Source organism: Paraphaeosphaeria sporulosa (assembly GCF_001642045.1).
Source record: "Paraphaeosphaeria sporulosa strain AP3s5-JAC2a unplaced genomic scaffold CC84scaffold_6, whole genome shotgun sequence".
Classification (NCBI taxonomy): Eukaryota; Fungi; Ascomycota; class Dothideomycetes; order Pleosporales; family Didymosphaeriaceae; genus Paraphaeosphaeria; species Paraphaeosphaeria sporulosa.
The window spans coordinates 1,735,607-1,759,569 of NW_017253365.1; the positions used below are offsets into that span (position 1 = coordinate 1,735,607).

Here is a 23,963-nt window from a genome sequence, read left to right on the forward strand (position 1 = left end):
AGGTCGTGAGGGTGCTAGCGCGTAGTGCACGGCCTCTTCAGCCACTTGTGGCTGTTCACTTGCGGACTTTATGTTTCTCCTCCATCATAGTCAACGCCATAAACAAAGCGTACCACGTCCGAGTCAACGCCCGAGTCCACGCATCACGATGCAGGTCCACGCAGTTCCAGACGCTGAGCGCGCCTATGACTCGACTGGGCGCCGTCTCCCGTGGGGCTTTGACTTTCCAGAGTAAGTACCAGCGATTCACACTCTCACTGCGCGTACCACTACCGATTGTCGCATGGGGAGGTGACAGCATTTGCGCCTTCGCGCAGTATACCTGTTGCGCTCACAGCGTTTCTGGTCGCCCACTCTCCCAAACTTATCCTCTCGCTCTAAACCCAACCGCTAACATGTGGCCCATCTTCAGCTCAGAAAACTCCAAGCGTCGTATACCCGAAGAACGAGGACCTTTCGGTAAGGCGCGCAAGCGCGGTGTCAGCCGAAGCAAGACCCCAAACATATCGAGCGCTCAGGATCTCGCTAAGCAGGAGAACCTGAAGCACATCGACGACATCTTTGCGCAGTACAAGGCAGACGACAAGCAGAAGTCGCTTCGCAAAAGCTCTACCTCACAGCTCCCCGCATCCGCCTCCGCGCCAAACCTACTAGACACCGGAGGAGTTACGTCTTCGTTCCAGACTGGTGTGTCTACCAATGGGGCCAAGATTCCGAAGGAGGTGATATTGTACGGATTCGGCGAAGGGCAACAATGGGCCGCTATCAGCAAGTTCGAGGAGATTTCGAATGGTACGATATATGAGGAATACGAGCGACAGCCGCAGGATCCGAAGTTCGGTCTGTCATTCGGGGCCCCGCGCGAGCTACAGAAGAGCAAGCTCTCCGCCAGTCAAGTTGGTAGAATCAATGAGTACGTGGGAGGAGATCACTGGGTCAAAATCACATTCGACTCGGCAGAGGCTGCAGATCGCGCCATCCATTGGTCACCACATACCATCTGGGGTTACGAGGTCTATGCGGAGGAGTACCGAGGTGTTGGCCCCAAAGACGGCGACAGGCCGATCCCCGCAGGCTCCTTGTCGCTCACAGCCTCGCCGGCCACGATATCCTCGGGTACCGTGCATGGCGGCGCCTCTCAGTCCTCAGCGACCGCATCTTCGGCTACAGCAACTGGCTCCGCCCCCGCATTGCTCTCCGCGCGACGTTCCTCGCGGCCTCGTCTCGGCGGATGGGACGACTCTTTCGATTTGGAAGACACGACTACACGAACATCTCACGCACTAGCATCAGCGTCACAAGACCAAGCGCTTGCCCACGCAACTTCGTCTCAGCACCGCCCTTCCGGTAACTCAACGCTCCGCATCAAGCCCAACTCCAACCTCAAAGTCAAGCGCGGCGAATTTCAGGAAGGTAAAGTCTTCCTGCCTTCGCGTCCTAAGTGGCAGGAGACTCTTGGTCAGTTTCCCCTCATAGGGTGGATTGTCGGCTCTGGCAACGGCCTCATCGGTGACCAGGTGCCACGCAACGCGGACGGGAAATTCGACCACGCAAATGCCAGCCTGTATTGGCAGTTGTGGTATGCGATCGATTCATGTGCGGGAACGGACTTTTGCGGTGTCAAGGAGATTGAGTATGACGAGTAGAACGATATCCACGTTTGGGGTTTAGCATTGGGTGGCGTCAGGTTTTCACGGGTTTCTTGCATGATTTGTGGCACGATATCGCCGCTTCGTGCAGTCTCTGGTCTTGTATAGGTCCATTCTTTGAGCGTTCCGACGCTTGGTAGAAGATTAATCCACGTCATGTACATTTATCCCAACATTCTGTCGTAGCCTCACTCCCTGTCACGCGTTTGGCAATCGCTGAACTTATTGGTGTTAAATGAAGACTGGCATTCCTATGACAAATGCCAGTTCATGAAGGTTAAATTTGCCACACGTGAGAGAACCATCATACATCCAAGCTCATCCACTCCCTACGCCTCATTCGATCCAAATCATATGTCCGTATTAGCGCGTCGCGCCTTAATATCACACTCTACGTCCTTAGACGTACTGGCTGAGCCAGCGGATACCTTCGCCGTAACCTTGTCGCATGACGACACTGCACATGAAGACCTCGATCGGCCGGATGCCCTCAAGCGGTACCTTGCCCTTGCCCGTGGTCTGGTACAGACCCAAAGCTGCCCTGAGCTGGTCTTCGGAGATAGCGTCGGGGTGGTCGATCTTGTTTCCGAGGATGACGAAGGGGGTGTTGGCAAGCTCCTCCATAGCCAGGAGAGCGTCGAGCTCCGCTTTTGACTCTGTGAGACGCTCGTGGTCCTTCGCGTCCACGAGGAAGACAATGCCACTGACTTCGGGGACTACTAGCAGTTAGGACGCATCCTCGCACATCTGAGCAGATTGCATACAGTAGTCGCGCCAGAGACGGCGGGCTTGTGCGTGACCTCCAAGATCAAAGGTCGTGAACTTGACGTTGCCGATAGAGAGCTCTTCGGAGGTAGGATGAAGGGTAGGCTGACTGAAAGCAAGGTGTCAGCATGCAAACCTTGACATCAGTTCATGGTAGCCTTACAGAACTGCCACCCTGTCATTCTTGAGCATGTGAAGAAGCCTGTCTACATGAGCGATTGTTTTTCCAGTGTATCAGCTGCGCTTACGTAGTCTTTCCGGCGTTGTCTCTGCATCTATGTCAGCTTCAAATCTCAAGGTGAGAAGTTCGAATTAACACATACAGTCCGAGGAAGAGCAGCTTGGCGTGCTGGTTTCGTGTCAGCGGTGCACATGAAGTCGCGTGCGGCGCTATTCACCTTGTTGAGCAGACCAAGCGATGCCAGGACATCATAGACTATAAAGTATATCAGCCCCTATTCGAATTTGCCAACAGCTGCGCATGGTCGAAGCGAAGGGTTCGCGCGGGACATTTTGGGCCAACGCGATCCACCGATAAGGCAAACCCGCATGCTCGCCCGTGAGAACATGCAACCTCCGACCTGACGTTGGGAGTATTCCGGTTACGGTCTCTGGGCAGCGCTTGTTCGCATGCGTAGGGCAGGTAGGCGACTTTCGTATGAGGCGTCCGGGGATGCGCAAACAAAGTGGGAACGTTTACTTACACCTACACAACTTGTTAGAAGAAGTTTGTGAGTGGAGTATGCTATGTAACTAACCAATTTATAATCCACATGGTTATCGTGTGTGGTTACGGGTATCTCGAGGTTTGGGGTCAGACGGCAGAGGTGATGATGTGGTGAGAGCGGGCGTGGAGTAGGTCTAGTGTGTTAGTCTGGGCGGCGGCGATCCGCACTTCGCCATGTCCGTGCGTTGCTTCGCTTTACATAAGCCTTATCACGTGCGATTACCCTAGCCTTGGAACCTTGATGATTTAATAGAAGATGATGTTGAATGAGTGACATGGTATCGCAGAAAATCTACTAGAACACTTTCAACTACGTGACAATCCTGAATCTGCAGGGTCCAACGCTGCCGAGACTCTGCAAATCCTCCACCCGTTGCACGGGACTCCACGAGGGTGCCCAGGTGTGTGATCAGACTTGTCTGGGTTGGAGAACTGTTTGAGCTACACGTTGATCCTTCAGTGGTTCACCCGCTCTGATATCAGAGATTATTGACCTCTGCAGGTGATAAAAGTTGAATGCCATAGGTAGGCATAAAACGCCGTGTCGTCCATGATAAAAGTATGAAGTTGAGTGTAAGAGTGTTGGATTGCTCAGGCGGGAAAACCTGCCTATATAGAGTTAGGCTAGTCAGGTGCACCTGCCAGGTGCCGGCGGAGTCTCCTTCCGTCAACAGTCCAGACGTAGTAGAGCACTATGAACAAAGTCTGACTACTATCGGGCTGTGTGTTGCTTATGCCAGTGCACCCTGCTATTCAGAAACTCTTTCCACACTGCTGTAACATTGCATTCTACAGCAAGATGTAGCAATACATATGTAGAATCGCTCTTGAATTTTCGGCCTCAATCGATGATATATCATGTGCAAAGCCTCGTGTGTGGCGACTTTACACAACGTATACTCAGCTAGCAAAATTGAGTAAAGATGTTACCTTGCGAAATAGCATTATCTATTGTTCCTATATTTTAAAGTTGGAAGTTTTCTAGCGAAGAGATATACGGCACCGGTTGTAGCGCGCAGGCTTCCAGGACTGGCAGGGCATACATCAGGGGCGAGTGGTATCAGGGTCAGCAAAACTACGGCAATTAACATCGATTACTGCACTTTAAAATGAATCTGCCATGATCTCAGGCATTGCGAAGGCCAGCCGTGCTGGGCAACCATAGTCATGTGGGTGTTTCTTTCCACAAGCTTTCGCACAAATGACGTCAACCTGAATAGGTGATAAGTCTGATGGCATCTGCGAGATCGGGAATACGACGAAGGGTTTCAGCACTGGAGGATCGCCGACACCGATAGATCCCAATAGAGTGCCATGACAGATGCGTATGGTCAACTCTAAAACAACGTTAACATCAAGCTTAAGCTGGCCGAACACCCTACCGACAGTCTGGGTTTTCAGTAATCCGGAACTTGGCGCCAGAACAGAATCGTATTGGTTTGACTCAGCTAAGTTGGATGTTTTCACATGTGGCCGCCATCCAAGGCATGCAGTTGTCAGCTAAGATGTTTATGCTTACTCCTAGCGGATGATCACAAAATGCTTATTATCCAAGTGGTGTGCTGCTTGCGATTCAATTCGCCCATCGCTCTTAGCGAGCGGAGACAAAGTGATGACCCTGGGCGCAGCTTGTGTCGGGTATGCCAGCAAGCCTGGACTTGGTACCGCGTCTGACATCAGAAAAAGCACGGCGACTGCGTAGTTTTGATAGGCGCCACCGTAGTCTCTTGGAACACGAATTCGCCCTTTGCTTCGATGGATCTCACAGATCTGAATTCGTCCGTCGACAGCATCTCAACTACGGACTAGCTCTCACATCGTGTGTATGTGGGGGCGAGTTTTCTCCAGATCGATCGATCAGGATTTGGCAATACGGCATGATCGTTTCGCAACGTCGGAGGGATTGAGACTACCTCATGGGCTCCCTATATACCGAAGGATGGCACCTTGGGTTGGTCTGGTAGTAGGATGGGCAACGCTGTTTAACTCATACCGGTGTTGTAGCCAGGTAAAAAAGGGGAAGCGGTCCCTGATGTTATTCCAGCTTCATGTGGTAGCGTGACTAGAGTTGTGTATAGTATGAAGGGAAGCAGCGGTGAGATGATGTTCTATGCTGGGAGTGCGAGGCTGTGCGGATGACCAAGCCCAAAAGGCGCAAGTCACTAGCCACCGGCCACGCTCTACCCGGCCATGCGGCTCCCGGCGTTATAGTTCATACCAACTCTCGTCAGCTCTGCATCAGCACCAGCCTCAACACCAGACCGGGGTGCACGCCAATTTCTTGGTACGCCGTCCGCCTAGAAGACATGTACACACTACGCACGGAAAGATACGGATCCGAACCTTCATTGCCTCGCCCGTCAGCGCGTTTGCGAAGCTCAAACCCGACGTTCTCTCCCTGTGACCAAATCTCGCATGGTGCGACCGGATGCTTATTCCTTGCAATCATTAGGAATTGTAACTCCAGCGTCGCCACAACGGCCGAGCGGTATACTCTCCGGAGGCCCAAGTCATCCTTGTCACAGGAAGGTTCCTTACTACTATCCATCCGTGCGTCATGTATCTTGAGGTGACGACGTTCATAAGCGCTTGTTGCTGTTCACTGAAGCGAATGGCTTTGCACCGTCATCAGTCCTGCACTGTGGCTGGTGCTCGGGCCCAACAGTGCTTTCCCTCTTGGAGAGCCGTGGCTGCACTCGCACTACATTCCCATGAAAACCCGACACGGATCCTTGGCAGTTCGAATCTTAGTTCAGGGCTGAGAGTTCTTGTCGTCTTACTGATCTTGCGGGAGATCCGCGTGGCCTGCGGTCAAGGCGCCCTAGCCCTGTCAACTTTCCGAAAGTGGAACATCAGCGTTTGTAGAAGGTACTGGCAGCCCTAGAATGTGGTCTCTTTTGTCATCCACCATCCTTAAGGTTAGCTGCTTGCCCAAGTTGTATCCCGTCCACTCAGTCATGCCTTGTCGACCGCAACTCTCGGCCTTCGCATTGGCTACCTGGGCGAACTCAAGACATTTAAGAAATCCGCTCGGGTCTATACCGGCACCCTCAGCCTTCTACGTGACACAGTGGCTTCTAGCAGCATCACCGTCGGATAGACACGTTTAGCTGTACGATCCTAGCTTCTATCAAAGGGTGGTTTGACGCAGACTTCTTCACATCCAACACACCGAAGGTCTACAAAGAGAGCCACAAATCATATATAAATGTCGAAGTTCTACCTGTCAACTTAATGGAAGGACCATACCAAGACGATACTCTTATTATCTTACCCGCTGCAACAAACACGTCAACAGCTCTCAAAATCGTTTCACCCAGCTATCTGTAGTGCCAAGCCCAAGTTCTGTCCAGAATACCTATCACCTAGCAGCACCTGTATCCTTCGAGGAACACTTGGACCGATTCTTTCCACCAACCTCAGTCGTATCAATCAACTCTTTGCCTCGGAGCATTGAGCCCTTAACGAGGCAGCAGTCGCGATCTCCAAGCGAAGTACGAGCATCGGAAGTGCCGCAACTTTCTGCCTCTGAGTTTTCCACGAGCCCCGTCGATTCCAACACGAGATTCTTCGGCAATCCTCCCGCAAGAGCATATCGCGTGCCATCGTTCCACAACATGTCTAGTTCTCGCCCCACCATTACTGCCGTAAGTAACCTCTGAGGAAATCAGTCAAGGAAGACCTCGCTCACCGAAAGCGTACATCAGCGTGCATGCTTTTCTTACGACACTGACAGACCGTAGGCCGAGAAGGACCAGATGATCCAAGCGCTCAACACCCATCGAATCAATACCCTCAGTGAGCTTCGACGCACTGAGAAAGCCTTTGCGAAGCTTGGGTCGTCTGATGTAGCTGCACCCATGACTGCTGCTTGTTGGTCCCCATTTTCATTTGGAAACTGCAAGCCACTGACGGTCGGTACAGGGACCTACTACGTCAACTCCCATGGTCTACTCACTGACATACGTGGCTTGACGAAGAACTATCCTTTCAGGTATGTGAGCACGCTATGTTAAGGGTGTTTCTTCGCTGACAGGCGTACTCGCTTGCAGCTCCGAGTGCCTGGAGGAAGCGAAGCGACGGGTCTACGCAGACCCCGAATCCAACAAAAGTTGGAATCTCTGTTGGCTGGTATTGAACAAGGTTCACCAAGAGTAGGTCCACTCTAGCTTGATGTCCCAGTCAGTGCTCTAACACTTTCCAGTCAGCTCATTCCCTATTATGCCCATTATCAGGCATCTCAGCCTACGATGTGGGGAGGACAGACTCCTTCTTCTGCAGGGATTGCCCAGTTGACGAACGCTTTTGTGTCAGAGTGGCATGGAGCAGTCCAACAGATGCTCGCGCACTGGGAGCAGCCCCCTAGACGCTAAGCTCAGGACCTCGTCCACCTGACGGCCGTTACGCCCTAGGACGTGGACTCTACAAAGTTACACTTTTAGAGTATACAGTGTTACCCTAGGAGGGGTATTTACTACGCAAATGTTTGACCTAGTGCTGCTAGCATTGGGTCACAGCATGCTTAGCGCAAGGACACTTCAGGAAGAGTCTGCGCTTTCAGGCTGGTTCGCATCTCAGCGTTCTCGCTCTCTTTGCTTGTTTCGTACAGTCAACCTGAAGTTCCTTTTTTTGTCTATTCGTTTTCAGTGTCCATTTTCCACGTCTTCTAATCTAAATGTCATCCATTTTCGACTCAGTACTTGCATTTCGCATTCTCTTTCATTGGTCACCGGGCACTTCACCTGTATGTGGCAAAGTACATGACCTCGCCCGATACCAGCATATCGTCCGGTCAGCGTGTTCAACATGCGTAGAATTTGCACTTTCATACAAGTGACTCTTCGACACTTTCTCCCACAGCTGCTGGCATCTCTTCTCCTGCATTGAAACCGCGATTCTTTCGACACTGCATTTTATACGGCGTCCATGCTCTCTTCACTTTCGACTTCTTTCTTTATCTCCAGTCGTCCGTACTCACTCGATCTCACGTCATTTCATGGAATCACGCCTGCAATCTGAAAAACTCGAATCTTTGAACAGCAAGGACCTCCCGCACGTGTTAAATGGTTGAGTTGTCATTAAAGCCACCCCGCGGTCCAGCCTAATAAAATCCATATCGCTGCTAGAACAAGGGAAACAACCGTCGCCGTTGGCACCCGTAATCCGTTCGCCGCAGACGATAACCTCGCGCCTTCTCGTATTATACCGTCCATTAGAGGCCTGCAAATTGGTCAGCTGAGCAATTCTGTCCCCGGAACGGAGCTCCTTACACAACATCCGGCATGTCGAAACATGCAAACTTCTTCTTGTCCCCGTCCATAATCTGGTCGTTCGTCAAAACAGCCATATCATTACCGAAATTGACGAGAGGCATGTTCGGGAAGAACCCCCTCTTCTGGATCACATATCGCGCCAGCGCATACAGAGCGTAGTTCTCGGCGTTGTTCAACGCATCGTAAGGGTCTTGCGTGGACAAAGTGGTGAGCAGTTTTGCTCGCGTCACGCCGTACGCGTATTTGAGGACTCGTACGTTCATCGGTCCGTTCTTATCATCCATTACTCCGGCTAAAACAGAAGTCTTCATGGGACTGGGCCCGGGGGTCAGAATCCATTCGCGGGTGGCGTTGGGCGCGAAGTTGGGTGTCGCGCGCATCACTACTGCTTCTCCGACGTCCGCGATGTGCATTACCATGCGCGCCCACAGAGTGGCTATACTTGTCAGTCTATGAATCAGGATGTGCTTGCCGAACCTACCGCGGTTATAGTAGTTCATGAGGTAATTCTTCGCCTGATCCTTGCTCGATTCATCATTCACCTGTTCGTCCAACGGGTCCAGCGTGAAAAACTTCTCGCAGAAGTTGATGTGGGGTTCGTTCCCAATATTATACGCCGCGTGCTTGCCATCCTTCTTTCTCCCCTCGTTGCATATGTCATTCGGATCGTCACACCGCACATGTATATCCGGATTCACAATCTCCGCGCCCTGCAGATTCCCATACTGTCCCGCGCGCCGCAAATTCGCTCTTATCAGATCCGTGAAGTTTCCTATACGGTACGGCCGGCCGAAGAAGTCGATCTCGCTTTGGTTCTCGAAGTTGGGGTCTTGGGCGGCGGCGAACAATCGGTTCATCTCGTCGAAGCCGTCGCGGATCCATTTCAAGTCCTTGTCTTTGCAGCCCTCGCCACCGGTTAATGAGGCGGCGTAGTTGAGAAAGGGTTCTTTCTTGTCGACGTCGAGAAAGCCGTTCGATTCGTCCGAACCTTGTGGTGAGCTACCAGGCGCAGCAAGAACGAATGTGATGATCGTTGAGGAAAGGAAGACAGGGAGCGCTAGCAGTGCCTTTAGGGTGATCATCGTCGCGGAAGTGCAGGGTCGAGCTGTGTAGCGATGGCTGGTAGACTGTGGTGTCTTGCTTCGAATCTCAGTGTCCTAATATCGGCGCATGTTGGTGAGTGCGAGTGACGCTAGATTCTGGCACCAGGAGGAAATGTATGTCACGTATGGTGCAGATCCAATTACTCAAGAACGAGTTATGGATTGCATGGGACAAGGGTAACTCGAAACGCTGTGTTCCAAAGCACGACACGACAAGCTGAGACCTTGAACCGGTTCATGTAACTGACGGATAGTGGGGCGAACGTTACGAGCTCCAATGCTCTTGGAAAACCGGGCATGCGCGACCGGTAGCAACTCCGACCACACCAGAGTTATGTTTGGTGGAGTATTGTGTGCTCTTTCGAGATCTGTGCGGTACTGTCTGACATGAGCATCGTTATCGATAGCGTGATCTGATCGCATTTTGATTTTGAGGACCATGCCTTAGCGCCCTCAGTCGTTACGCGTCTCAAACCTGATAGAGGAGACAGGTAATGTCTGAGGATACTCTGAAACGCAAGCCTCGGTTGTGCTTTCCGCGATGCGCTTGGCAAAATCGCATACCTAACCATCCCCAACTGGTAGATGCGTAGCTCTTTCTGTATTCATATGTAGACTGTAGGTACATAATTTTACTCAGATCTCCTTCACATAACGACCTGTCCTGTGGCCATGTGGGAAAGACGTGATGGCAGCCAAACTTCAGCGTCCTTGAAACACATTTGTAGACGCAAGTTTGAACAGTGCTCTGAGAGCTCATGCGCCGCTCAAGATGGAAACTTTTAGGAGCCCAGACGAAGTGGAAGAGAACGGCTTCTTCTATGTTTGTGCCCAGGTGAGCCTCAAGATGCTTAGTAACTACTGCCCCCCAGCGTTAGCGTCTCCTCGGCCCTTTCTGTTCCCATTTGCCTTACGCTCCACCAACTCCTACACAAACCGTCCAGGAACCAACCTCGCAAACATGTGCCTTGTTACGGCTGCAAAACAGGCTTCCGATGCTTCTAGCAAACAGCAGAGGACACCACTGCTCGACAAGGCAACTCCAAAGCTTCGCCAATGATAAGCTTGATCTACAAAAGATAGGCCAGGCCCAGATGGGAAGGTGATCCAGCGAAGAGGAATGATGCCCCAAAGTATTAACCACATAGCGAATGGAGTAGTGACAGCCTCGGCTGCGCCGCTTCCTCTGGTGTTCCAAATTAACTCAAGCACCATTGCGGTTGCCGTGCTCCACGGAGCGCCGTATGTATAGCGTGTAGTCGCCACACCCACTTTGTTCAGCCTTGTCGCTCATTTCTTTGCGGTGATTTTGCGCATTCGTTGGTCGCCATTCAATCCAGGACAGATAGGTTCGCGACTGGACGATCGCGGCTCGCAGGATCAGTTACAAGACGTTTTCTGAGGTCCCTGATCATCACTTTGGGACGGACCTGCGTACCATCGGTATACGAGCCTTTTCGGAAATACAGATAATACCGCGAACACCCATCCAGTGCTCGCTCTTCTTGCCCTCTCGTCCTCTCGTCCTAAATTCGACAACACAACGGTCCGTCATATTGCTGCATTGCCACGCGCGAAATACAAACGAGCCGCACGCGACGCGACGCAACGCTCACTAGCAGCCTCCGAATGCTTAAGCTGAGCTACGAGTCGATCCGAACACCATGACCAAAATCACAACGGCAGCCTCGATAGGAATTGGTGTCCCACTTGGCGTCATCCTAGTCGCTGCGATTGCAGGTATTATCTACTCTGTGACAGCAAAGCGGAAGACTCCGAGAGGCGATGTGGAATTGGTGAAGACCGATCCCACAGCGCCGCCTGCACCGGCGCCGAAAGTGATCAGATGGAACCCTAATGGTATGGTGGCAAGGCCTGTAGACAAGACTGGCACAATGCGCTGACGCTTGACAGCTCCGTGACCGCGAACAGCATATTGAAAAGATCGGAATTCGAGACCGATGAGAAAAAGGAGAAACCCGCCAGGCGTGATACTGGGATAATGTGTGGCTTCAGGCTTCGTGGAGGTACCATGGCATTGCCTTTTCAGGCTTTAGGCAAAAGCAAGATGATGCGCTTTGTGTATGCTGAAATGAGCGTAGGGATGTTGTCTGAGGTCCCTGGCATAGTTGTTTGGCGTAAATTCATTATCTCTGGCCGCGTCGAAATGGCGGAATACGACTAATCACCACGCGTCGGTACGCTCTTGCGATTTCAAATCTCCTCTCGCAACTCATACGGGATCTGGTTCCTGTGCACCCTATACTCCTCACCCTCTGTGTTCAGGAAACGAGGCTGCTCGAAGCCTCTCAGCTCGTAACGCGGTGCGGGGTCGAAATTCGAATGCAAGTGGTAGGAGTAGTCTTCCGCTACAGCGTCGCCGTTGATTCTTCTCACGGAGATCAGTCGCTCATGCGCTTCTGCGGTGCTTGAATTAGCGATTGTGTCAATAGGAGACGGCAAATTTACCAGATGTCCTATCGTGAAAGACCTTGATTACATAGTCAAAGTGCACGTTGGTGATCTCGAAGTCGCGCGTGAACCTGGAGAAGTCGAAATGCACATCCTCCATACGAGCCAAGTCTTTGCTGGTGTTGGCATAGCCTCCAGGGGCATCTGCGTAGCGAAAATCGGTCGCGTAGTGAATTCCGAACGCTTGAAGTTGCAGGTTGTCATATCGGCATGCTTCTACCACGCTTTGCACCTGTTTGTCGCAGAATGCCCTGTTGTAGCGCTCCTCTGCGCTAAAGTTCCAGTTGTTACCCGTACCTACAGCATGTGTGTCGCGCCATCGCTTTAGTTCGTCGTATAGCGCTTCTCCCTTACTGAGCACGAAGGTCTGGAGATTTCGTGGGAGAAGGCAGCCGAGATGAAGGTTCGGGTCTGAGGTCTGAGGGTCTGTTGATCAGCTTGGTGAACGTGGATGGGCACAATCAGCGTAAACTTACTCACTAGCAACTCTAGCGGTGCAGCTAGGTATTTCAAGTTCCTGAACCCTCTTAAAGAAGTGGAGCGGGGTGGCACGTCGCGAAAATGGGCGGTTTGTTGTCTGAAGAAGCGGGTTAAACTCAAAGCCTCTAGCTTAGGATGGTGTTTTTCAAGTTCGCTGATGATATTGAGATAGTCAAGAGGGTTGTGAGTCCGGGGAGAAAAACCCAACGCAAATGCCTCTAAGTGATGACAGGATGATATGAGCTTCACAATATATGAATGATGTATGTCAAACTGGTCAAGGCGTATTGTTCGGATCCTAGACTCTTTGACGGGGCAATTCCAGTCCAGCTCATTTATTTGATCGACATCTGTGGGCAGTCTCTCGAACTTAAACAGAATGAGGTCGACCAGGGATGGCAGTCGGAGAACACCGGAGATGTCGCTGAATCGCAGACCAGACATGTTGACTTTTAGCTTTCGGAGGTGTTCAAACTGCTGCTCTGGGTTGTACGGGAAACTTCGATTTCCAGGTGTCATCATCTTCAGACAGACCGCCCAATTTCGCCTACGATTTGAATTGTAGTTCAGCGCTACTGTCTGGATTTTCGGGGCCAATGCAAGGATCAGCGCAGCCTCGAGATCATGCGTCGTATCTTGTCCACTCTGGAACAGCTCGAACATGTTTTTCCGGCGCAATATGTTTCGTGTGAGGACGATGCTTTGTGAAGTTTGTGGATTGAGCTGCTCAGATAGAGCATAGAGACATTCAATGCTGGAGATGGATCGTTTGTACGGCTCCAGGTGTTGAAGGGTCGGACTTGTCGATTCAAGCTCTTTCAGACTCCTCAGATGGCGGGCCAAAAGTGGGTTTTGCACGAGGGTTCTGATGAATCTGGCCGAAGAGACGTAGTTGGACTCGTGGTCATAGTGGGCGTACATTACACTGTTTGCAATTCGGTTCAGACGCTGGCACACGGAAGATACAGACCGATAGTCGGTAAGCGGCAGCCTTTGTACGCCCCATGAGAGATGTGGATTTGTCTCCGGATCTGGCTTCGGGGGCGGGATATGGTGCAGAATTTTGAGCAGCAACTCGTCTGGTAGGTTGCAGATGTAGTTTCTTTCAGACATGACGTCTGAGGTGCGAAGTAGCACGGGTGTTGAAATGGCGAGGAGGTATCGAGGACAAGCATGAACTCCAACGTGGTTCGAGGTATGCAGGTGTTACGATGGAGGGAACCATTGGCAGTTGCACCTTCCACGTGAAGCCAAGCAGGCCGGGGAAGAGCGGGCCGGTACCTGAGTAAGCGTCGAAAAGGCTGCTGTGAACACGCATGCTATTGTGTTGCGTGAAGATTAATTGTGAGCTTGCTAGACCAGGGCCCGCACCGGGCATGAGGCACAACAGAGCATCCCAGGGTGACTGGATGACTGGAGCGATGCAGATGGCGTCAGGCCCGCGTCGCGCCAAGGCGTACCTGCGGATGACGACACAGGTCCCGCGCGCGATGGCACTTTTGCACCCGGCAGGCTGGATTTCGCACTTTCCCATCTCCGAATCCTGCACCGCCATCCTTTCTGCTCTGCCTCTGCCCGCCGCGCCCCGGTGCGCGCAAGCCCTGGTAACATCACGGCGGCCTCGACGAGGTAGACTCCCTCACCCACCCACCTGCCGGCCATGGGCCGCACCCGCCCCCGCTTCGACACGCGCGCGTCGTCGACGCTGCACTATCAGACATTCCCCATACGAGCGCCCAGCACGCGTGGCCGTCCGTTGGGGGGCTCCCAGGCCCCGCTCCCAGGCAACCAAAGCCACGGCTCCGATTCAGACGACAGCCACCATGGCGAGTCTCCGCTGCCGACAAGGCAGCTCGCTGTCCTAGCCGTCATTGCTCTCGCCGAGCAGACGGCCCTCAACTCCATCAGCCCATACCTCCCCCAGATGGCAAAATCCTTCCCCGAAGTCCAGGATGGCCAGGCCGGCTTGTACGTGGGCTTGATCGCCTCGTCGTTTGCGCTTGCCCAGTTCGCGACAAATTTCTTGTGGGGGTTTCTGTCAGACCGCATCGGACGGAAGCCCGTCATCATCACTGGCACCTTCCTAACGCTGCTATGCTTTGTGGCCTTTGGCTTCTGTCGCACTCTGTGGCAGGCGATATTGGTGCAAGTCTGTATGGGCCTGGTCAACGGCAACGCAGGCGTCGTCTCGACCTGTCTCGGCGAGATCACCGACCGGAGCAACCAGTCCAGAGCCTTTACCTACCTACCTGTTGTCTACGGTCTCGGCGCCATCACAGGTCCCATTGTGGGTGGCGTCTTGGTCATGGAACGCCATCCTTTCCACAAAGACCGCCCGAATCCCTACCCCTACCTTCTCCCTAACCTCTTTGCTGCTGCCGTTCTCGCTGTCGATCTTGTCATCTGCATGTTCCTGTTGGAGGAGAGTTTGGAAGAAGCAAAACACCTACCGCCATTAGGCAAGCGAGTTGGCAACCTGTTCTCGTGGTTGTGGCAGTTCACAAGCTCGACGCGGCCTACGTATATCAAACGCTTCATTCAAAAACGCAAAAATCGACACCACAACTCTCACCTGGACGGTCTTCAGGAAGAGGATGACGAAGATGAAGAGGACGTGTCTGATGTCGAGTCAACCGATTCACCTCCAGCATTGTTCCCCGAGTCGTCAGGCGACGTACTGACGAAGAAGGAAGTCTTGAACCGTGATACGGTTCTCTTACTCGTCACGTACTTCATTTTCCAGCTCGCCAACATATCGTATAACTCACTTTACCCAATCTTTGCAGAAGAGGAAGAGCCTACTGGTCGGGGTCTTAGGGTCGAGGGCGTTGGACTCTCGTTAGCCTTTGCAGGCGTGATCACGATACTGTTCCAGATTGGCGTGTACGGGAAGCTTAGAGAGAGGATAGGCAACAAAGTCACCTACCGTGTCAGCTTAGCGGCCTTTGTGATTGCTTTCATACTCATGCCGTGGGTTGGATACAAAGATAGCAACCCTTATTGGGGTCTCGGAACCGGCACCGGATGGCTGTGGGCGGAGCTTGGAGTCATACTTGTTATTAAGACGGTAGCCAGTGTCGGAGGTTTGACTTCGGCACTTCTCCTGGTAAGGCTCATTACGAGATTACACATTGGCAATGCTAATACAGATCCAGATAACAAACTCTGCACCGAACCACAACGTCCTCGGTACGCTGAACGGCCTCGCCCAAACGCTTTCCGCCGCAGGCCGCGCAGCTGGTCCGTTTATTTCGGGCTCGCTCTTCACTGCTGCGACCAATATCCAACCAAAAGGCGAGGCGTTGGCCTTTGGCATCTTTGCTGGTGTAGCATTCATCGGTTTCCTTCTCAGCTTTGGTATCCGCGGGAGTGGTCTCGAAGCTGACGGGTGGAGCTCGGACGACGAAGATGAGGATGAGGAGGAAGATATCGGAGACGAAGAAGAGCACGCTAACGAGCGCACCGGATTGATTCGCAAATGAACCAAAGGACCTGACTGTCCATCACTTCCCTTAGACTGCCTATATTGAACGTAGCGTTCCGATTCCCCTAGCCTTAGCTCAATGGGTCAGGACATGTAGGATATCGCCGGTATGTTTCTGTTAATACTATGTCATGAAGGCTGATAATTACGATGAATGACGATATAGACATTTGCTCTTCCTCTGTCCAGATTTCATGGCTGTGTTTGATGACGGTGACGTTCCCAGATTTGTTTGATGACCGGACTTTCAGTGTTAGAGATGGTCTTGTTGTAGCGGTGGCCTTGCTTATCACCATTCCGGCCCGGGCTTTTTTCCATGCTGCACAAAAATTGGGTTGCTGCTAGTTTATGTATCTATTCTAGGATCAGGTTTCCGCTCCGCCTCGGTCATTCTGCTTTACAGCTAATGCACTTCCGAGCTTGTTGACCGCTTGTTCCCAGCATATCTGGGCAGAACTTGAAATATTGTCGAAAGAGAACACCTTGGACTGTTTCCCACGCATGTTGCAGGAGATCTTCTAGGAAAGGCATAATGGAACGGCGCATAAATCGCCGCTTGCTTACTGGCGATCAATCAAAACCGACGTCTTCCGCTGAGCCCAGGGGCACGGTTCCGCCGCCAAGGATCCAGACCACATACCCAAACGACAGACGAGAAGCACCTAACACCGGTTCAGCTCATGTCGGCTCATGTCAAATCACCCTGCGAAGGGGCAGTGTAGCTTTGGTACAAGAGAAAAAATATACCAGCTCGCACCATGTTTCTGGGTGAAAGAGTGAGGGTTTTAGCAACGGCAACGGTCCCAAGTTCACTGCTGGACCCCACGCTCGTTCAAGAAACATGAAGCTTTTCAGCTGCGCTCCGCCATCCTTGGCAAACGGCGCAATGTCCGCTACACGTGCTGCACATACGTCTGCACATTGGCTCTAGCCCTCCTCGACAGCTCCATGCAGTAAGGCCAGCAAAGCACCGTCAGCCTTTCTCTCAGCTTGGCCGTTCTGAGGCCTTGGGGCCGAAAGCTTGGGAGATGTTGGCCCGCCAGCCTCAACGCAGAAGCGCACAAGTGCGCGGAGCACAAGCTAGGGCCATGCTGCAGTGACGTGCCATTGGCCCCCTCCTGGGGCCTACCTAGGAGCACGGTCTAAAAGTACATCGCGTGCCTCACAGCCGCATGGCGGAGGCGGGATGTGCGTTGTTGAAAAGGCGCGGCGGCCCCGTATCGGGCTGGGCCCTCCAGCGCGTCGTGTTGCCGAGTCTCGCAAAAACCTTTCTGTTTCCGGGGGACTGCGTTGCGAGCGGTTGATCCATAATGGGTTGGTCTTTTCACGGCCACAAGAGAGATGTGTAGGTTCTGGTCCCGCTGAGACACTAAGGGCGAGAAGGAGCTCGGAATTAACGCGGTGCTAACGTGTCGCAGCGACAAGGAAAGGCATCTCAAACGCCTGCACAAGACCGTACCTTGGATCGAAAACCCTCTCGCGGGTGCTGACCACGAACACCTCGTTTTCTCGCAGCGCCACGAAGCGAATACCGTCGAACTCTTTTTCGATTTGTTCTTCGTCGCCAATCTCGCCACGTTCACCACGTATCATTCGATCACAGACGGCGATTATCTGGTAGCATACATTGGGTTCTTTGGCATATTGTGGTCGTCTTGGTTCCAGGTCACACTTCACGATGTGCGATTTGCAAGAGATTCGCTGTACGAGCGTGTCTGCAAGACGATTCAGTTCATCGTTTTTGTAGGTCTGGCGCTGGTAGGATCGTCGTTCAATCCGGGGATGGAATCAACAGGGGGCAAGAAGGCAAGCAATACGGTGAGCCGGTTGTGTTGAACATTACTGGCACCGCTCATATAATGCGCAGAACTTTCGTATTCTATGCTACACTCTTGTCATCAGCAGAGGCCTGTTGGCGATCCAGCATGCGGTTGTGCTCGTAAGTCCATCGCTCTTCGCTCGAAACAAGTGACTGACAATCCAGTTCTACCTCGTGCGAGCGAAATTTTCGAAGCTGTTTCTTCCCATGGCACTCATGATCTCTCTGTACCTCATATTCGCTGGTGCTTTCGCCGCCATGACTCCTGCATTCAAGGAAGGTGACGAATCGCACCGTAGCGTATACGTGGTCTGGTATGTCATTATGGTTGTCGAAGCTGCCGCCATGATAACGATATCGTCTGTGTGGAGGATGCTGAGCTTCAAGAAAACACATTTGATGGAGCGCATGAGTTTATTGACGTTAATTGTTATCGGAGAAGGCGCCATTGGTGCCACGAAAACCGTGTCGCGTTTGATGGGAAAATACGGTCTGGACGTTGAGGGCTGCTTCCTCATTATGTGTATCATTGCAGTTCTGGTGAGCACACACTCATGGCGAGGCTAATACATCGCAAGTGTACACAGGCTTACCTTTAGCAGGTACTTATATGGGCTCTCTATTTCGACAACTTTCCACACGGTCATTACGGAACAATTCGCCAGCAGGTCTGGTCGGTGCTCCATTTCCCGTTCCAGCTTGCTATTGTCGGTGTCGTGGAAGGTAGCCAGCAAGTTGCGCTTGCTCGTTATGTTATCAAGAACTGGTCCAAGATTGATAAAGCCATTGACAAGTACTGTCTGGCCGAGAACCTAGACGGTTCAAAGCTTCGAGACAAGCTTTTCGAGCTTCTGGACTACTGGTACTTCACCAGCAAGACCGAGACCCAGGAGTTCCAGTACATCACCGAAGAAACCATTTGGCAAATTGGGAACACCACCAATATCTGCTCCGCAGCGAACGCAACCGAGTACATCAACACCGGAACCATCCCCACACTGTTTTATAACATGAGCATAGACATGTTCAACGGTGTGTACGTCGGCCTCGGGATGAAGCTGCCGGCGGACAAGCTTGAGAAATATACCGCGGCGGAAATCGCGCTTAAGAGCTGGAGGCTAGTATATCTGTACTACTGGGTCTCGTTCTGCATCCTGATGGCTTGTTCCATCGCCTTCCTCATCCTCATTCGTCGCCACCGCCACGATTTGTTCGACTTTGTATCCATCGGTTCGCGCGTCATGAGCCTCATTATTGGCGCAATATTGTGCGTGATGATCTCCAACGAAGTTGCCCTGTATCAATTTTTGGGCTCACCCGCGGTCCTTCCGGTATGTCTCTGTCTCATCTTCCTTGTGCTGTGCTTCGACAAGCTGAGCGCCGTGTTTTGCAACTGGCACCTGCTCAAGAGCGGGCAGCCATACGCAAAAGAGTATGAGGAGCACGGCCATCACGAGCACGGCCATGGTGACGCTCACGAACACGCTGCACATGCGTCTGGCCATGCACACCATGACTCTACGATCCTGGACCATCGCAAGTCCGCGGCTTGGAGTATACACCCAGAAAGCGAGGACACGCTGCCTCTGACGAAGCACGACGCACATTCAAGTACGGAGTACTACGGCACAGATCATGGAGGTTATCCGATGGAGCCGTTGGTGAGCCCGCCGCTGCTCAGCCCGCCGCCAGCGACAGGACATGGATCTGCAACAGGAGGATATATGCCTGTGAGCAACAGCCAGAACTACGGGGCCTGAGGGCTCTCTTTATCTTGACGCATTTTTAGCATGGAGCTTTGAGCATCTTCACGAAAGGGTATCATCATTCGAGATTCAATATGGAATATAGATATAAACTTATGCTACTACATTCCTACACGGAAATACTAGGTACCCACGCGCCTTTCCTCTACTTGCCTTGGCCAGAACAAAAGTCCGAGCCGACACTGTATTACCTGAGGGTAGACACGCGGTCTAGTGCACTCGAACTGTTCGCTCGACACTGTACTCTTAATCTTCGAAGCTTAAACTAGACAGGGATTGCATATGCGGCCCGTTCAGGCCGTTGGCGTATTTCCCCGCGAAATCGACGTCGCCACCTACCGGCACGGAAGAATTCGCGACGCGTGACACAACTACATTACCATGTTGCGCTAGAGATATATTGCATTCTGGGGTCGCACCTGAAGAAAATGCCGGTCCCATAAAAGACCTATCTGGATTTCAGGCCCCAGCCTGAGATTCAGACATCGCATTTCTGCTGTTTCAATCCCGGGCATCTCAAGAACACTTCCAAAATGCTCCACCATCTCGCCTTCGCCCTGGTCCTTGCTCCCTGCGCCTTCGCAGCGCCTGTCTCCAACGTCGCCGCCGCAACCATAGGCAAAATCCGTGGGGTTGCAGATCCAATCTACCACCTCTACCTGCAGGCGAATCCCAAAAATGGTATCTTTCTACCATCTCAGCGTTCTTATCTCCACCCACTCACTAAACATCGCATAAAGCCTCGATCCCCGTCCTAGGGCCCGAATCCTCTGCTCAAACCTTTACGATCGGAAGTACCATCCAGAGCCAAAATACCTCCGCATACCTCAACATTCAGACGGTGAGCACGAGCTACAAGCCGCTTGTGTGGGGCAAGAGTGCGGAAACCACGGCATGGGGACTAGAGGGTGACACGATTATCACGGCGACGGGGAGTAGTTATGGGAGACGTGAGTTTTGCTTAATGATTTAATGTGGGAGGACAAGGTCTGAGCTGACGCGCGTGCAGAGCTGAACTTTCTGGCTTGCAAGAGCACGGAGAGCGGGTACTATGATTTGTACTTGCAGACGGGCAGCGATGTGCCGAGCGGGAAAACATGTAGTAACTACCAGACGATACATTTGCCGTGTCTGTGTTGAGAGGCGGGATGTAAGGCGTACGGCAAGATTATCCAGTATGTAAGCGTCCGAAGCCTTTCGACTATCCGGATGCAACACACACAGTAGCATTCGCATGCCTACCCAGCTTCCCTCACCATCCCCAAAAGCTCCCCAACCACAACATTGGGCCGTGACACATTGACCGCATGTCCAGTGCCTGCAACGTTTCTCGCTCTCATCTTCCCCTTCATCCTCTCCGCCATCCACTCATGCACCGCAACCGGGAGGTTCCGGTCCGGCTCCGGCAGTATCAGCACGCAATTCATATCTTCACACTTCCATCCCGAAAACGTGCACTATCCGCTGAAAGCATCGTCCGAATGGCGCATTCCTTCCATCAAGCGTCCATATCTCTTCGCTTCGGCGCGAGGTCAGAGAACATCAGGTGCCCCATATCACATGGAATCGCGGGAATGTATTCGCCAGGCCGTCCTGTGCGGTGCGGCTCGGGGAATAAATCAGGAAAGTTTTCAATTAGGATGCTACGGATGGATTCGCCGACTTCGGGGACATGCGCCACAATGTACAGGATGCCGGCACAGCGGTGGTTTTCCCTGCTTCTGCGCGAGAGGCTTTGTTGAGGCCCTGGACGGCAGATGTCCCCTGGAGCCCGGCGTAGGAGTGCACTGCTAGGATTACGTTTGATAGGCTGGGGCCGTCGAGTATGGATAGGAGGGTGGAATGGATGCAATTGGAGTCATCGTTTGTGGTCGCCGGTGGCGAACGGGATCCATCATTCACAGATGGCAGGGTTATAAGGGAAGTTTCGTAGCCTTTCTCATTGGGGAGGATCTCGCATTTGTCGTAGACCCGGGGAGGAGTAAAGGAACCAGTAACTAGGGTGAAGGGTATCGGCCCCGAGGGCATGCTGTCGCTGAGCGTGTACAGAGGAAATTGACTTTTAGCTTGCGACGGGCTACCTCAGAGAATTATCTTGATTCATGTACCTTTTTCTGTTGCTGCAGTCTGACAAATGATGAATAACGAGTGCCATGTCCTTTGAGCTCATGTGGAAACGCGATGCTGTACTTGGTAAGTACAAGAAAACTAGCTCTGAACTTCGGCTATCGTAAAGGTCTCACTTCGTAGCCAGGCTCAACTGTTTGGCATCAGGAGAATTCGAATTCGATCAAATTGACTGAACCTCGTATATTCGTCTATTCCATCAAGTCCAACCCATATCCAGTACCAATTGCACAAGCTAAAGTGAAGCTCGAAGTATTATTGATTCTGCAGAGCTTCACTAGCCCGCCTCAATTGCATCTTTGTTCGGTTCATTGACCTCACTAGCCAGCTTTTGAGCCCAACTCTTATTCGAAACGCTGTTTCGTCCCGGATCTGATGCCGCGCGACCAGATGGCGAAGCCGGGCTGCCTGGAGCAGAGAGTGAAGAAATAGAGGTTGATCGAGGTCTGGGAGATGAAGAAGCTGATAAAGGTCGATAGGTCTTCTCGTGCCCATCTTCATCCCCAAGCAACGAGTCGGTGTGATCTGCCTCTTGACGTGACTCATCGACAGAAGAAAGCTCTTGGTGCCCTACAAAAGATCAGTTTCATAACTTGTGCCGCCTTCGCGCTCTACTCACCATGTTTTCCACCGGTCGAACCATGTGGATGTGGCGTTGTAGAACCTGACGCGACCGAGGCAGTCCTGCTCCTCAACTCCTCGATAAAATGGTCGGAGAAATATCGCTCATCGCCGCTATCAGAGGGATCGTTCCTACCGTCGTCGCTTGATGTTTCGGAAAGGTCTGACCACCATTGCGTCACCGTGGCCGCTGTTGTGCCCAACTTTGGAAGAGCTTGAGAACCATCGGGATGCTGGCTAGGTTCCTCGTTGTTATTGCGATCAAGATGTACTGTCCTCCGTGGACTCTCGTCGTTGACTGCAATCTTGGTGTGAGATTTTCGGAAGATGGTTTCCAGAAGACGGATGTTCATCACTTACCTTCAAACTGTTCGGTCTGGGCTCGCTCGCGCGCCTCGACTCGCTGGCTGTGCAGTGTCTGCTCATACACGGGGATCTGCGATTTTGGCCCCCTCGTTGTTCGATGTCTAGAGGAAGAAAGGCTGGCCTCCGCTTCGTGTCGAGCGCGACGCTCTCCTCTTGATCGCGCATCAGCCTCTGCATTGGCTTTTCGCGCTGTTTCTGCTTGGCCATCATGCGCATCTCTTCTGTGACTTCGTCTTCTGTGTCTGTCTCTTTCTTCCTGTTTAGCATGTTAGCCCTCCGTGAACTTCTCAACAAGCCGTGCATGATCCCTCTTGCCTGGACTTCGAACCTCTCTTGAGGGCCCATTTTTCGGTGAGTCTGATGAATGATCCTGCTTGACCGCCCTCTTCCCCTCGCTCTTCGATATCGGCCTCCCTTCTTGCCTCTTCACCTTCTTATCCAGCTCAGCCCCCTTTCCTTTTCTTACATCTCGTCTCTCATGCAAACTCCCCCTCTCCCTCCTCTCCCTCCTTCGCTGTTTCAAATGGTAATTGTCTACACCCCACTGAAACCGCTCTTTCAAGTGGTCCCCGAGACCGAGCATCGGACCCTTCTTGAACTTGTACTCCGGGAACGGAGCGGGAGATGCATCGCGCCAACCCCGCTTGCCGTGAATGAGGGGCTTACCGTGGCGGTCGAATCTCTGCCTGCCTTGGAAACTGCTCTCTCCTGAGTGTAAATGAGGGTGTCCGTGCCATTTTTTGGGGTTTCCGGGTGAGCGATGTTCTGACTGCGCGGCCGCTTTGTCAAGCGGAGGCGGTCCTAAGGCGCCGCCCGACATCATAAAACCGGGACTTTCGCCATGCAACTCCGCATCAAGGTGTGTCAGGTTTCCGGCCAACAGAGGTTTCTTATGCTCCTCATCGAGCCTGTTTCTCCTCCTCCCAGCTCGACAACTCTCCCCTTGCTCCTCCCTACGTCCATCTCTTCCCCTCGAAGTTCCCCTCTCATGCATCCTAGCAGCCTCCTCTCTCGCCTTCAGCACCTTCAGCTCCTTGTTTAGTCGGTAGATCCTCGTTTCCTCAAGTACACCTTCGAGTATCAGTCGCCCTGTACCGTACTGACTCAAGACTGGGTGTCGCGGACGCTGCCCGGATAGCAGACTTCGGATTCGGCTTTGTACTTCGCGTCGGTATCGTCTTGGGTCTGGGGGAGTTGTGGGCATGGTGGTTTGGTGGATGCATCGAATGTACGAACGTGACACAAACTGACTTTTACGAATGAGAGGTCGCAATGTTTGAGTAGCAACATGTTGGAGCACGCTTTCTGTCC

General features: G+C 52.5%; 12 protein-coding genes across 12 annotated transcripts; 7 read left to right on the forward strand and 5 right to left on the reverse strand.

Moving 5' to 3' along the window:
* Nucleotides 1-89: 89 nt before the first annotated feature.
* Nucleotides 90-1,849, forward strand: CC84DRAFT_1121774 (uncharacterized protein). The gene is made up of 2 exons (XM_018175621.1): nt 90-231; nt 413-1,849. Exons 1-2 carry the CDS (start codon nt 149-151, stop codon nt 1,644-1,646), a joined length of 1,317 nt encoding a protein of 438 aa, XP_018035301.1. The 5' UTR covers nt 90-148; the 3' UTR covers nt 1,647-1,849.
* Nucleotides 1,819-2,666, reverse strand: CC84DRAFT_1165296 (small COPII coat GTPase sar1). The gene is made up of 3 exons (XM_018178687.1): nt 2,578-2,666; nt 2,414-2,523; nt 1,819-2,365 (listed from the first exon to the last, which is right to left on the reverse strand). The coding sequence occupies exons 1-3, from the start codon at nt 2,604-2,606 to the stop codon at nt 2,049-2,051; spliced, it is 456 nt and encodes a 151-aa protein (XP_018035302.1). The 5' UTR covers nt 2,607-2,666; the 3' UTR covers nt 1,819-2,048.
* Nucleotides 2,667-4,739: 2,073 nt separating this feature from the next.
* CC84DRAFT_809868 (uncharacterized protein) lies at nt 4,740-5,147 on the forward strand. The gene has a single exon (XM_018187507.1). It carries the CDS (start codon nt 4,782-4,784, stop codon nt 5,046-5,048), a length of 267 nt encoding a protein of 88 aa, XP_018035303.1. The 5' UTR covers nt 4,740-4,781; the 3' UTR covers nt 5,049-5,147.
* Nucleotides 5,148-5,197: 50 nt separating this feature from the next.
* CC84DRAFT_809870 (uncharacterized protein) lies at nt 5,198-5,870 on the forward strand. The gene has a single exon (XM_018187508.1). It carries the CDS (start codon nt 5,277-5,279, stop codon nt 5,712-5,714), a length of 438 nt encoding a protein of 145 aa, XP_018035304.1. The 5' UTR covers nt 5,198-5,276; the 3' UTR covers nt 5,715-5,870.
* Nucleotides 5,871-6,505: 635 nt separating this feature from the next.
* Nucleotides 6,506-7,649, forward strand: CC84DRAFT_809872 (uncharacterized protein). The gene is made up of 5 exons (XM_018187509.1): nt 6,506-6,788; nt 6,885-7,014; nt 7,066-7,135; nt 7,194-7,295; nt 7,346-7,649. The coding sequence occupies exons 1-5, from the start codon at nt 6,759-6,761 to the stop codon at nt 7,512-7,514; spliced, it is 501 nt and encodes a 166-aa protein (XP_018035305.1). The 5' UTR covers nt 6,506-6,758; the 3' UTR covers nt 7,515-7,649.
* A 570-nt stretch (nt 7,650-8,219) lies between these two features.
* On the reverse strand, nt 8,220-9,804 carry CC84DRAFT_1260223 (uncharacterized protein; the record flags this gene model as incomplete). Its single annotated transcript, XM_018184977.1, has 3 exons — nt 8,896-9,804; nt 8,412-8,850; nt 8,220-8,361 (listed from the first exon to the last, which is right to left on the reverse strand). The coding sequence occupies exons 1-3, from the start codon at nt 9,494-9,496 to the stop codon at nt 8,220-8,222; spliced, it is 1,182 nt and encodes a 393-aa protein (XP_018035306.1). The 5' UTR covers nt 9,497-9,804.
* Nucleotides 9,805-10,400: 596 nt separating this feature from the next.
* CC84DRAFT_809906 (uncharacterized protein) lies at nt 10,401-10,956 on the reverse strand. The gene has a single exon (XM_018187510.1). It carries the CDS (start codon nt 10,730-10,732, stop codon nt 10,445-10,447), a length of 288 nt encoding a protein of 95 aa, XP_018035307.1. The 5' UTR covers nt 10,733-10,956; the 3' UTR covers nt 10,401-10,444.
* A 620-nt stretch (nt 10,957-11,576) lies between these two features.
* On the reverse strand, nt 11,577-13,855 carry CC84DRAFT_809933 (uncharacterized protein). Its single transcript, XM_018187511.1, has 3 exons — nt 12,466-13,855; nt 11,987-12,415; nt 11,577-11,937 (listed from the first exon to the last, which is right to left on the reverse strand). The coding sequence occupies exons 1-3, from the start codon at nt 13,580-13,582 to the stop codon at nt 11,732-11,734; spliced, it is 1,752 nt and encodes a 583-aa protein (XP_018035308.1). The 5' UTR covers nt 13,583-13,855; the 3' UTR covers nt 11,577-11,731.
* Nucleotides 13,856-13,985: 130 nt separating this feature from the next.
* Nucleotides 13,986-16,335, forward strand: CC84DRAFT_1147970 (MFS transporter-like protein). The gene is made up of 2 exons (XM_018176613.1): nt 13,986-15,575; nt 15,625-16,335. Exons 1-2 carry the CDS (start codon nt 14,130-14,132, stop codon nt 15,949-15,951), a joined length of 1,773 nt encoding a protein of 590 aa, XP_018035309.1. The 5' UTR covers nt 13,986-14,129; the 3' UTR covers nt 15,952-16,335.
* Nucleotides 16,336-17,148: 813 nt separating this feature from the next.
* On the forward strand, nt 17,149-19,605 carry CC84DRAFT_1147973 (uncharacterized protein). Its single transcript, XM_018176614.1, has 5 exons — nt 17,149-17,298; nt 17,372-17,771; nt 17,821-17,892; nt 17,938-18,312; nt 18,375-19,605. Exons 1-5 carry the CDS (start codon nt 17,264-17,266, stop codon nt 19,530-19,532), a joined length of 2,040 nt encoding a protein of 679 aa, XP_018035310.1. The 5' UTR covers nt 17,149-17,263; the 3' UTR covers nt 19,533-19,605.
* A 466-nt stretch (nt 19,606-20,071) lies between these two features.
* Nucleotides 20,072-20,678, forward strand: CC84DRAFT_1260227 (uncharacterized protein; the record flags this gene model as incomplete). Its single annotated transcript, XM_018184978.1, has 3 exons — nt 20,072-20,219; nt 20,279-20,488; nt 20,548-20,678. The coding sequence occupies 3 exons, from the start codon at nt 20,072-20,074 to the stop codon at nt 20,676-20,678; spliced, it is 489 nt and encodes a 162-aa protein (XP_018035311.1).
* Nucleotides 20,679-21,146: 468 nt separating this feature from the next.
* Nucleotides 21,147-21,626, reverse strand: CC84DRAFT_1165302 (uncharacterized protein). The gene has a single exon (XM_018178688.1). The coding sequence runs from the start codon at nt 21,564-21,566 to the stop codon at nt 21,174-21,176; it is 393 nt and encodes a 130-aa protein (XP_018035312.1). The 5' UTR covers nt 21,567-21,626; the 3' UTR covers nt 21,147-21,173.
* Nucleotides 21,627-23,963: the final 2,337 nt, after the last annotated feature.